This window comes from Hakea prostrata, chromosome 9 (genome assembly GCF_041222555.1).
Source record: "Hakea prostrata isolate BN-2017 chromosome 9, UWA_Hpros_2, whole genome shotgun sequence".
NCBI lineage: Eukaryota > Viridiplantae > Streptophyta > Magnoliopsida > Proteales > Proteaceae > Hakea > Hakea prostrata.
In genome coordinates this window covers 36027476-36038313 of record NC_142608.1, presented here as the reverse complement: position 1 = coordinate 36038313, position 10838 = coordinate 36027476, and the positions used below count along the sequence as shown (strand labels likewise).

General features: G+C 40.7%; 1 protein-coding gene across 3 annotated transcripts; it reads left to right on the top strand.

Moving 5' to 3' along the window:
• The first annotated feature begins 1373 nt into the window (after positions 1-1373).
• On the top strand, positions 1374-7582 carry ABO5 (ABA Overly-Sensitive 5). 3 transcript variants are annotated; one of them, XR_016175675.1, is made up of 3 exons: positions 1374-2282; positions 2909-4206; positions 4314-7582. XR_016175675.1 is itself a non-coding variant. In XM_089169373.1 (2 exons), exons 1-2 carry the CDS (start codon positions 1524-1526, stop codon positions 4112-4114), a joined length of 1965 nt encoding a protein of 654 aa, XP_089025499.1. In that variant the 5' UTR covers positions 1374-1523; the 3' UTR covers positions 4115-7582. The 3 variants fall into 3 exon arrangements, 1 of the variants encoding a protein (XP_089025499.1); XR_016175674.1 differs by having other exon boundaries at positions 2909-4433; positions 4587-7581; XM_089169373.1 differs by having other exon boundaries at positions 2909-7582.
• Positions 7583-10838: the final 3256 nt, after the last annotated feature.

Here is a 10838-nt window from a genome sequence, read left to right as displayed (position 1 = left end):
GTAAATGAGTTCAGCGGAAGCAATCAAAAGAGTTATATGATTTTCTTTCCAGTTTCCTTCTCGAAAGCTAAATAATGTTTTTCATGAATTTCTAGAAATGGGGTCCTCCAGTTCTTCTCTATACGGTGAGCAAATTGCCTAGCAACTTGTCTCCTCCGCCCATCAATGGGTGCTATAAGCGCATTCCATGCACTCGCAGGAGCTCCCACACAAGCTATCTCCATTTCCCATTGCCGGTGCCACATCTTCTTCATACGGGAAGGTTCTTTCATAAGAAACCAATCCATCTTCCTACATATTTCCTCCATCTATACAAGCTAATAAAACATAGACAAATAAATGAATGAGTTCTGGAGAACTCAGTGAAAACAAACAATGATTCCCATCCATATGTCAAATCAATCAGAAATGCATAAATGATATGTATGAATGCAAAGTATGAATACCACTAAGATCTAACCATGCGAGTCTCTAACAGTTGACATGCTTTAAGATATACACCAGCCCTCCTCTGGGTAGGTCTAGTCACTCTGATCCAACAATGACTAGTTACCTCTGTAGGGATCCTGGGTAAAATGGAAAGTCCACACCTGGCTCTCAAACCATGGCTGGGGTTAAGTTAACACTCTCTCACCATGACCATTGGCATGAGTACTGGCGCATGTCGAGGTTTCTAATCCAATGCAGGTCATAATGGTAACATACTACATGAAGTCCAGATACATCCTCTATGAAGCCAACCAACTCGGTTCAGTATCCTTTGCAACCTAGGAATGAGAACCCTCACAGACGGGCTACCACTATTGGACTCCATTCCATGATCATGTTTTTAAAATTTGACACATGTCAAGCATTTATCCATGTAGATTAAAATTAATTCCTCTCTATATGGGTGGAGGGTCTAGACTTAAATCAGGGCCAAGATTATGGTCAAAATCATGGGCCTGGATCAGGGCCAAAATCATAGTCAGAATCAATGCCAAGATCAAGGTCAATATCAAGGCTAGAATCATGGTCAAAAGCAAGGCTAGAATCAGAGCTATGATCAGCATCAAAATCAAAAGCAAAATCAGATCGACCAAAATCAAAATCTGATTTAGGGTATAAAATCAAGGACGAGCTGGGCGGGCTACAGAGTGCGTGCCCTTAACCCTAGTTTAGGGCCAGAATATTTTAGCACTAACCACCATTAGGACCAAAATTTTTAGCCAAGCCCTATTTCGGCTTAGGGCGGGTCAGGGCCGCTAGGTTTGGCCCCCTTAGTGTGCAACCTATAAAAGTCCAATAAATTTCTATTAAAAAAAGAAAATCCTCGAGAGATTGGTCAAATTATGGTGTCGGTTTCGACTGATACCGATGCGGCTGATATCCGATCTGATTCGAGATTTTGGACTTTGCTCTAGACTTCCCTTCCTGTTTCTCTTCCTCTTCCTCCTCCTCGAGCCTCCAAATGGTTTTTTCAGGTTTTACTGAAACGTATTGAGAAACTGATGAAAGAGGAAAACAGACTATGTCTGTGAATTATGAGGCACCAATGGCGTCAGTTGATTGAGATTTGCTACTTCGTCTCCAAACGCGGATTCGCCACCAAGTACAGTGGCCGAGTGGTTGGCGAAACCCTTAACGGCCGCGCAGTTGCCGTCAAAGTTGAAGCTCCAGAAGACCTCCTCAGAGATGTCAGAGGCTACGCTCTTCCACGCCATTATCTCATCTGTAAAGTATCCAGAATCCTTCAATCTCCAGCTTCTTCTGACCCCTTCTTTGAACTCTCTGAGTATCTAAACTCTTTAGACCTAACTATTACCACCTCAGAAGCTAGTGAAATCCTAAAAGCCCTTAAATCTCCTGGCAAAGCCCTTGAGTTCTTCCGCTTCTGTTCCTTTTCAATACCTGGTTTTCGCCATGATTGCTTTACCTATAATCGACTTTTTACCATTTTGGCCAAGTCAAGTTCACCCGATTGCATCCAACTAGTTCGTGAAATTGTGGATGAGATGGAGAAATTGGGTGTGAGGGGCAACATTTCCACCATTAATATTTTGATTGGGATATTTGGTAACAGCATAGAATGGGCTATGGAGCTCGACAAGTGTTTGCATTTCGTCAAGAAATGGGACCTCAGTTTCAATGCTTACACTTATAAGTGTCTTCTTCAAGCTTATTTAAGGTTCAATGATTCTTCTAGAGCGTTTGATGTTTACACAGAGATTAGGAGGCGTGGATACAATCTTGATATATTTGCATATAATATGTTGTTGGATGCTCTCGCCAAAGATGAAAAGGTTCAAATTTTCTTTCCCTTCTCCTTTCTTGTTTAGTTTTCAACTATTATTGGCTTTCTGCATACGCAAATCTGACACTTCTTTCAATCAGGTAGACCTCATCTCGGCATATCCTTAGAGATATGCAATAGATAACATACGACCGAATTTTTCTGTTAGAATGCTATTACTAGTCACCATTGTACTTGATTGCCAATTTCGGAGTTCAGCCTTGGTGGGTCACTTAAGGTGGTTATGGCATTAAAAAAATGTAGGGCAGAATTAAGTGTCGCACACACTTGTTACAGCGGGAACCAAGTTACCTCAACCTTTTATTTCCAAAATGTTGATGGAACATAGGGTATGTGGAAGAGAAGCACTTTGAAATGTGGGCAGATCCAGTAAACATCAATACTCAAAAAAGAGAGCTTATTAGGCTTAGTAGAAAACTCTTTCTAAAGATCTGGTTATACTTGAGCATCCCACTTATTGTGTCTTAAGAGTTCCTAGTACAGAATGTATGAGTTTCTATGATGAATGTGTTTCAGCTAAAAGAGCTCCAAGTTTGAGTTTTGGTTTCATATTCATTGATATATTCCATATCAACTCCATACCAGCTAATTGGCTGCAAATTTTTTTTTGGGCAGATTGAGCAGGCTTACAGGGTTCTCAATGATATGAAGAGGAAGCATTGTGAGCCTGATGAATATACGTATACAATTATGATAAGAATGACTGGAAAGATTGGACAACCAGAGAATTCTCTTTCTTTGTTTCAGGAGATGATTTCAAAGGGTTGTACCCCTAATCTGATTGCTTACAACACAATGATCCAGTCACTTGCTAAGAATCGGATGGCAGACAAAGCAGTATTTCTCTTTTCTAAAATGGTTGAGAGCAACTGCCAACCAAATGAATTTACGTACAGTGTGATTCTGGAAGTTCTGGTGGCAGAAGGGAAGCTTGGAAAACTGGATGAGGTTTTGGAAGTATCAAAGAAATTTTTGAACAAGTCAATTTATGCATATCTTGTCAAGACACTGAGCAAGTTAGGCCATGCAAGTGAGGCCCACAGGGTATTTTGTAACATGTGGAATTTTCATGATAGCGGGGATCGGGATGCTTACATGTCCATGTTGGACAACCTATGTGCTGCTGGAAAAACAGTAGAGGCCCTCGAATTACTTGGTAAAATTCATGAGAAAGGGATCAGCACTGATACCATCATGTATAATACAGTATTCTCGGCTCTTGGAAAGTTAAAGCAGATTGCATACATTCATGATCTTTATGAAAAGATGATAAGAGATGGTCCTTGCCCAGACATATACACATACAATATTCTGATTGCCAGCTTTGGTAGAGCTGGCAAAGTTGATGAGGCCATCAAAATTTTTGAGGAAATGGAGAAGAACAGGTGTAATCCTGATGTAATCACATACAATTCTTTGATTAACTGTCTAGGAAAAAATGGTGATCTTGTTGAAGCTCACATGCGGTTCAAGGAGATGAAAGAGAGGGGTTTGAATCCTGATGTAGTCACGTACAGCACACTCATTGAATGTTTTGGGAAGACAAACAGAGTAGAGATGGCTTGCAGGTTTTTTGATGAGATGCTTGCTGAGGGGTGCTATCCCAACATTGTGACTTATAATATATTACTTGATTGTCTTGAGAAAAGTGGAAAGACAGCCGAAGCACTGGATCTATATGCAAAACTGAAACAGCAGGGACTAACTCCAGATTCTATCACATATGCAATAATTGAACGTTTGCAGAGTGGATCATACAGAACAATCAGGATACGCAAGCAGAACCCTATTACGGGCTGGGTTGTAAGCCCTATAAGGTGATTAAAATACTAGGGCAAAAGGCATTTGCTGTTAATCAGTTTTGGCCCATGTCACCTGAGGATCAGGGATGGAGGTGTTCTTTAGGTCAATTGGTAAGTATAGTTGGAGGAATGAATTCATTGAGTGAACTTGGGAATAATACTGATGGGTGATTTGATGCACTTGCATTAACTAAGACAGTTTGTCTTGGTTGGTATAGATCAACTAGAGCACCAATGAGGGGTTATGTGCAGATTGGTGTTATAACTACTAATGGGTGGCAGAGATGAGCTGGTAAAAGTAGTGAGAAGAGCCTGAATTGCTTACAAGTAGACTCCAGGTATGGCCTGGAATCTCATATTTAGTTCAGAATATTGTCAGGGATTTTACTTGTTTGTTTGCATTCTCACTGCATTGGGGGACCAATATTCCTTGTTTCTTTCCACTCTCTTAACAAATGATAAACTATATTTATTTGGTTTGCTGCAAACAGTTGCCTGACTCTGTGGTGGCGAGAGATGATTGCCTTTGCACACATTGTCAAATGGGTATCCAGGAATGAAGTTTTTTTGATAAGATGTATGTATGGTCATAATATTTGCATCTTGTGGATCGAATACATTCTGAAAGGTACACAGATGATTCACACAATCTTGAAGAATGAGAGTCATGAATTATTAATTGGTTTCTTATTCGGAACAACAGGCCCTTTCGTTTTGTGGGGTGTTATTTCAGCATTTGGATACTCAGCTACGAAATGTGAAAGAATGATGCATTCCGATAATGGTTGACATTCCTAACATTTCTAATTGGACAGCCATTAAATCAGTTACTGCTTCTTGGTTTATACATATGGGTATGTGCAGTGGAGAGCTGAGGATGCCCCAGTAAGGTGAAGTGATCTAATTCTGATTGAAGAATCTAAAAGAACTAGAGACAGGCCTAAATTCACTAGAGGTGAGTTTGTGAAGAATGACATGCATAGCTTGGGTCTTGTGACAAGTCTGTCCTCAAATATGGTCTATTGGATGGTAAGGATCAACGTTGTTGCCACCATGTAGCTGTGCTTTTTAAATTTCTTGGGTCATCTTCTTTGCTCTTACTTCATGTTTCATTTTCTTTTGTATGTCTCATTTCTTCCTTTTTGTTCTTCATTTCTCTTACTTTCCTTTCCTTTCCTTGGTATGGAGCTCATTTCCCTTGCTTTATTTTTTGTAAGGATCCATGTAGCCAATTAGTTATGATAATGCTGAGTTGTTATTAGTAGATATTCCTTCGAATGAATAACATTTGTATCAATGAAGCATCAAGTTGTTGCAAAGTTGAACTGGTATTTTGGTGGATATATTTTATTAAATAGTAGCCGACCCCATTTAGTTGGGACAAGGCTTATTGTTGTTGTATATTTTGTCAAATGGTATCGCAACACATTTTAAACCAGCCTAAATGTATGATTATAGTCTAGATAAATTATTAATCATACTGCTATATAAAGTACAAACCCATTTTAGTTGTGTTGCTCTTTCCCAAGACCAAAATACCCCTCCCATGTCTAATCACCTTTACTCCTACAAAACCTAATAAGACGTCCCTATTGTCAACCAATGGTTGCGTCATTACGTAAGGGAGTCAATTTGTAACCCGAACCAAACCTGCCCGTTATAGCTCAAACTGGCCCAAATCGAACTTCAATGGGTTGTGTTTGGGCTAGTTTGGGCCAACCGGTGTGTGGCCCTTTAGCCCAGACCGAATGGTCCCAACCAGTTAGAAACCAAACAGTAGTGAATTTCAACCTGTTATACCCCGTTTAAGTGTTGAACTTATTTGATTTTATTCATTTTAGTTTTACTGTTTTACCTTTTAGTTTTACATTCCAGACTTCACTTTTCACTTTCACAATTTCACCTCCACGGTTTCACCTCTTCTCTGGAGTCTGGCTACTCCATCTTTGCTTCTCCTCTTCTTCGGCTTGGTGTTGCAAAGTTAGTTTTTGTTCTTTCTCTTCTTCTTACATTGGATTAATTCTTGATTTTGTATTTAGAATTGAAACTTGCCGTACACTTTTCATACCAATATGTTGGATGCAAACCTATATACCATTGGAGAAAGAAAGGGCCATGGATGTGGTTGGCTTGACCAGAGTAGATAGAATTCAAGGGAAGAAGGAGAAAGGAGAAAGTGTGTGTGGCAGGTGTTACCATTCTTCTATTTGTTGTCTTAACATTCGGTAGGAGTATTTAACATTCTTATCTGTTAAAATTGATTTTATTTTTCACTGTGGATAGGTGAGAAAGAAAAGTGGGGTGGCAGGCTTAGTGAATAATGGTGTTACCATACTTCTCTTTTGTTTTCAGTATTTGAAAATATTGTTTTCTAGTTATAAGTATCTTTTATCATTTTATGTATCAGTTGGTTAGTTCTACTAAGATATAATCGTGGAGATGTTTTAGTGGAATAGTTTTTCATTTAATAGAATCTGCATTTATAAAACATCCAGAAGTTCAATTATGAACTCTAATATATTTCAAGTTTATCCAACCAAACCAAAACCCAAACGACATCCTCAAAAGTGAACCCTGAGAAAGAGAAACAGGTTCCAATAGTTAATTACAGTGCCAATGTGACCTTTTCTTGACTGATAAAATCAAACGCACGGGCAAGAAACTGAAATGGGACAATTTCTCCACTGTTCTAGAATGTAGTAGATTTCGGCATGAAATCTGATGCCTTCTTCTTCACTTGGGCAATGTAGTCATCCAAACTGAGAGATCAATCTTTCACGGCTATTGTTGCCTTCTTGGTAGAGTTTTCTTCGGATTTTTGTTGGTTGTTCTCTAACATAGCTTTGTGTCTTTATCTTCTTGCAAGCATGCCTTTGAAATTTCTCTAAGCCTTGACCACATTGCGAAGACGCTCCCAGGAATTTCCGTGTACTAAATTGGCTCACTTCATGCTAATGAAGGTTACCTACACCATGAACTAATTGGCAAGGTTATATATGGATAATGTAGTGGATTACATGGCATGCCAGTGAGCATAGTGTCTGATAGAGATCAAAGGTTCACTTCTCGATTTTAGAGTAGTTTGTAAAAAGCTTGAGGAACTCAACTGAACTTGAGTACAGCTCATCCATAAACGGATGGACAATCTAAGTGGACCGTTTAGATGTTAGAGGATGTGCTCAGAGCTTGTATAGTTGATATGGACACAAAATTGGGATGAACATTTTGCATTAGTGGAGTTTGCCTACAATAATAGCTATCAATCGATTATTAGCATGGCTCCATTCAAGGCATTGTACGGACTAACATGTAAGACTCCCCTATACTAGGATGAAGCTGGAGAGCGCCGGATTTTGGGTCTAGAATTGATAGAAGCTACCGGAGCTATGGTAGACATGATAAAAGGAAGGATCAAAACAACTCAGTCCAGATAGAAGTCCTATGGAGACAAGAGGATGACAGACCTTGATTTTCAAGTTGGTAAGCAAGTTTTTCTGAGAGTATCACCCATGAAGGAGGTGATGAGATTTAACATCAAAAGGAAGCTTAGCCCTAGGTACATCAGGCCATTGAGATCATTGAGAAGATTAGGCTAGTTGCTTATCGGTTAATCCCTCCTCCATCCTTACCAGGTGTGGATGATGTCTTCCATATTTCTGTGCTAAGATAGTGCGTAGAGAACCCAAACCACCTCCTACAACAGGAGCCACACTTAAACCTATGAAGAGATGCCTGAAGAGATCCTAGGGACATGCAACTAAGGAATCCGATCATATCATATACGAATATCTAATGGTTGAGCCATACCTCTGAAGAAGCATCTTGGGAGAAAGACAATGTGATGAAGGAGAAATATCCTCATCTTTTTAGAAATTCATTATGTTTTAAATTTCAAGGACGAAATTTCTTTTTGGGAGACTATTAGAGTGAAATCCTCTAGGATCCTAAACCCGACTTGCAGGTCCAAGAATCCGAAGTTCATGTGGGAGACAATTTTGGACCATCCAGATTGAGACCATCGGATTGTGATCAGAATCCATGGATGGCGGAGATCATGATTAATCATCCTTTTGCGCACCCATGGTCAGGTAGACAATGTTCACCAAATGCTTAGAATCAAAGAACAAATTTGGCCTGCTAGTTTTACTACTTTCCAGGATAACTTGTTACAATGGTTCACTAACCTGGCCAAGTAGGTTTGTATATAAGTGACCCCATTACTTCGCCACCATTATCCCCTCCCAACTTTGTAGCTGTCTTACTTCAGTTGAAATAAAATCTTTGAGTTTATCATTTAAAAGGATTGCTTTTCATACATAAGGGAAGATAACTATTTTATTTATGGAGCAAATTTCTAACATTCCCATAGACTCTATTTACCAAAACTTTCCTACTCAAACTTTCACATCTAATTCACCAAAGGGCAAACCCTCACCTTTCCTTCTATCCTAATATTTTTAAATACCCAAATTACCCCTATTTTTATTAACCCATTCAATTGTTCTTTTTCGAGTTGAGTTGGTTCGTATTATTGGTTCAAACTTATTACTTGAACCACTGATATCTTCTCAACCATTGATATCATTAAATAAAAAAAAGTTGAATCTTTTCCTTCAAAGAGACCATTACAAATAGTCAATCGGCGGTTTCGAATTCAGGGTTTGGCAACCAACTTTGAATACCTAGAACCGCCGCCGTCCAATTAACGGTCGGTTCGTATTGCTACCGGTCCGTGTTCGGTATAAATCGGTAGACGGTTTAACGGTTTCTACCGGTCCGCGGTTTCGTTATACAATCGCTCCCTTTCCCCCGTTGCCCATCGTCCCCCCTTGTTTTGCTTTGTCTTTGTGAGACTAACTATTGTTCCATTCTTCCCTGTCCCTTCTTCCCTTTCTTCTCTTCGACGGCTTCTTTTGTTCCTCCCCTCTCTTGTTGTTTGCTGGGGGGTTTCGGTCTTGCCTGTTGCTCCGTCTTCCTTTTTCGCTTTGTGGTTCTGCGGTGTCCCGTTGCACTCTTGGGTTGGGCTCCCGCCGTTGTTTCTCCTTGTCTTCCTTGGGTCGGTGGTTGGTCGTCTCGTGTCGTTCTGGGTCCTCTCCCTACTCCTGCCTCCCGTCGGCTCCTGGTCCTGGGTTCTGTCGCCTCTTGTCTTTTGGTGCGTGTTTCGTTTGTGCCGCCTCCTTGGTTTGTGGGCGGTCGTTTTCGTGGTTCGTTGTTTCGGTGTCTTTTTCCCTTGTTTGGCTTGCCTCCGTCCTCCTGTTTGCTTCTCGTGTGGGCCGTCGGTTGCTTGTCTTGTCGCCCCGGGTTTGCCGGTCCATGTCATTCAGGGCGCGGGGGGGCTGTGGGGCGTCTTGGTGCTTTTGTTTCGGCTTCCCGCGTCCTCCTGCTCGTTTTTGCTCGCCGGGCTCTGTGTCTGTGAGCGTGTGGGTTGGGTCGGGTTGAGGTGGGTGGTGGCCCGGCTCGGGCGCGCGTGTGGTGCGTCGCGCCCTAGGGCCTCGGTCTGGTGTTTCTTTCCTGTTTTCGGTGTGGTCGGTCAGCTTCGGTCCGGTTCGGTTCGCCTCGGTTGTGCTCCCGGCCCCGCCTTTTCTTCGGTTTGGTCCGTCCGGCCGGTTTCGGTCCGGTCGGTCCGGTTTGGCGCCGTCCGGTGCGGTTTGCGGTTCCGGTCCTGTTGCTCCTTTTACAATCGCTACTAAAAGTCAAATTAAATTCAAAATATAACCAAATTAACCCCGATTAAAATTTTATTTTCAAAAGATATTATAAAGGTTAACGTATAGGTGTTAGTTTTTTTTTACCAAAACGTAAATATATGGCACAGAAGGGAGGATCAAAGAACGATCGCCGAAAAATTGGCGAGATTTCGATGCCCTTAAAAGCTTTATTCAAAAACATTTGAAATGTTTCCAGTTTGAAAAGACATTCATAAATGTTTGCGATTCAAGTTTCCACTTTAATGTAAAAGCAAAATATCAATGCATCGGTGTGAGTATCTATGTAAGGTAAATGTAAAACTTAAAAAGGTAATAGAGATAATATAAAATATTCTACAAATGTACAAAACATAACATCAATCGTCAATGTAAAAGCAATAATATAATATTCAAATCAAAATCTTTGCCTTTTTAACTCTCTCTCCCACCCTTCGCCCTCATCCCTAACCTCTCGCTTTGGAACTTTCTCAAGAACAGTAAGCTTTCTCTCTTTAGGAATATGCACAGATGGTTGCTGCGAGCCTGTGAGCATGGTGATGCCGTCGGAGACCGCCGCCGACAGCGAAGTTCAATGTTTATTGTCGATTTCGGTGAAAAATAGCAGAAAATGGCGAGATATCGCCGATTTCTCAGCTATATCTTGCCGATCTCGTTTCGGTTTGCCAGAGGGCGAAATCACCGAATTTAGGATCACTAATTTCTTGCCCAACCCGCAGGCGTGCACATAAAAATCTAGAATAAAAAAATTTTTGAAATCTCAATCAACTAGAGCGGCAACTCATTTTGGTTCTTTTCCTTTTCCTTTCTCAAAATATCGGTAAGGATAATTTAGGCATTTAAGAACATTAGAACAGAAACAGAGGCGCGAGTCGGAATTTTTGGGGAATCAGAATGGAAAGTTTTGAGTATGTGAGTTTTAGCAACTAGAGCCTAAACAAAGGGGTCTCACAGAAATTTGTTCTTTATTTACACGACGAAGCTCTGCTCCTCATTTCAAGGAGATTTAAACTCTTGATCTAATTCTATAAAATGGTA

What these genes read in the sequence shown, in the direction of transcription:
- ABO5 (XM_089169373.1), top strand. Translation starts at nt 1,524, where the DNA reads ATGAGGCACCAATGGCGTCAGTTGATTGAGATTTGCTACTTCGTCTCC. An exon ending in CTCTCGCCAAAGATGAAAAG is followed by an intron (nt 2,283 to 2,908) that starts GTTCAAATTTTC and finishes TTTTTTGGGCAG; the next exon opens with ATTGAGCAGGCTTACAGGGT.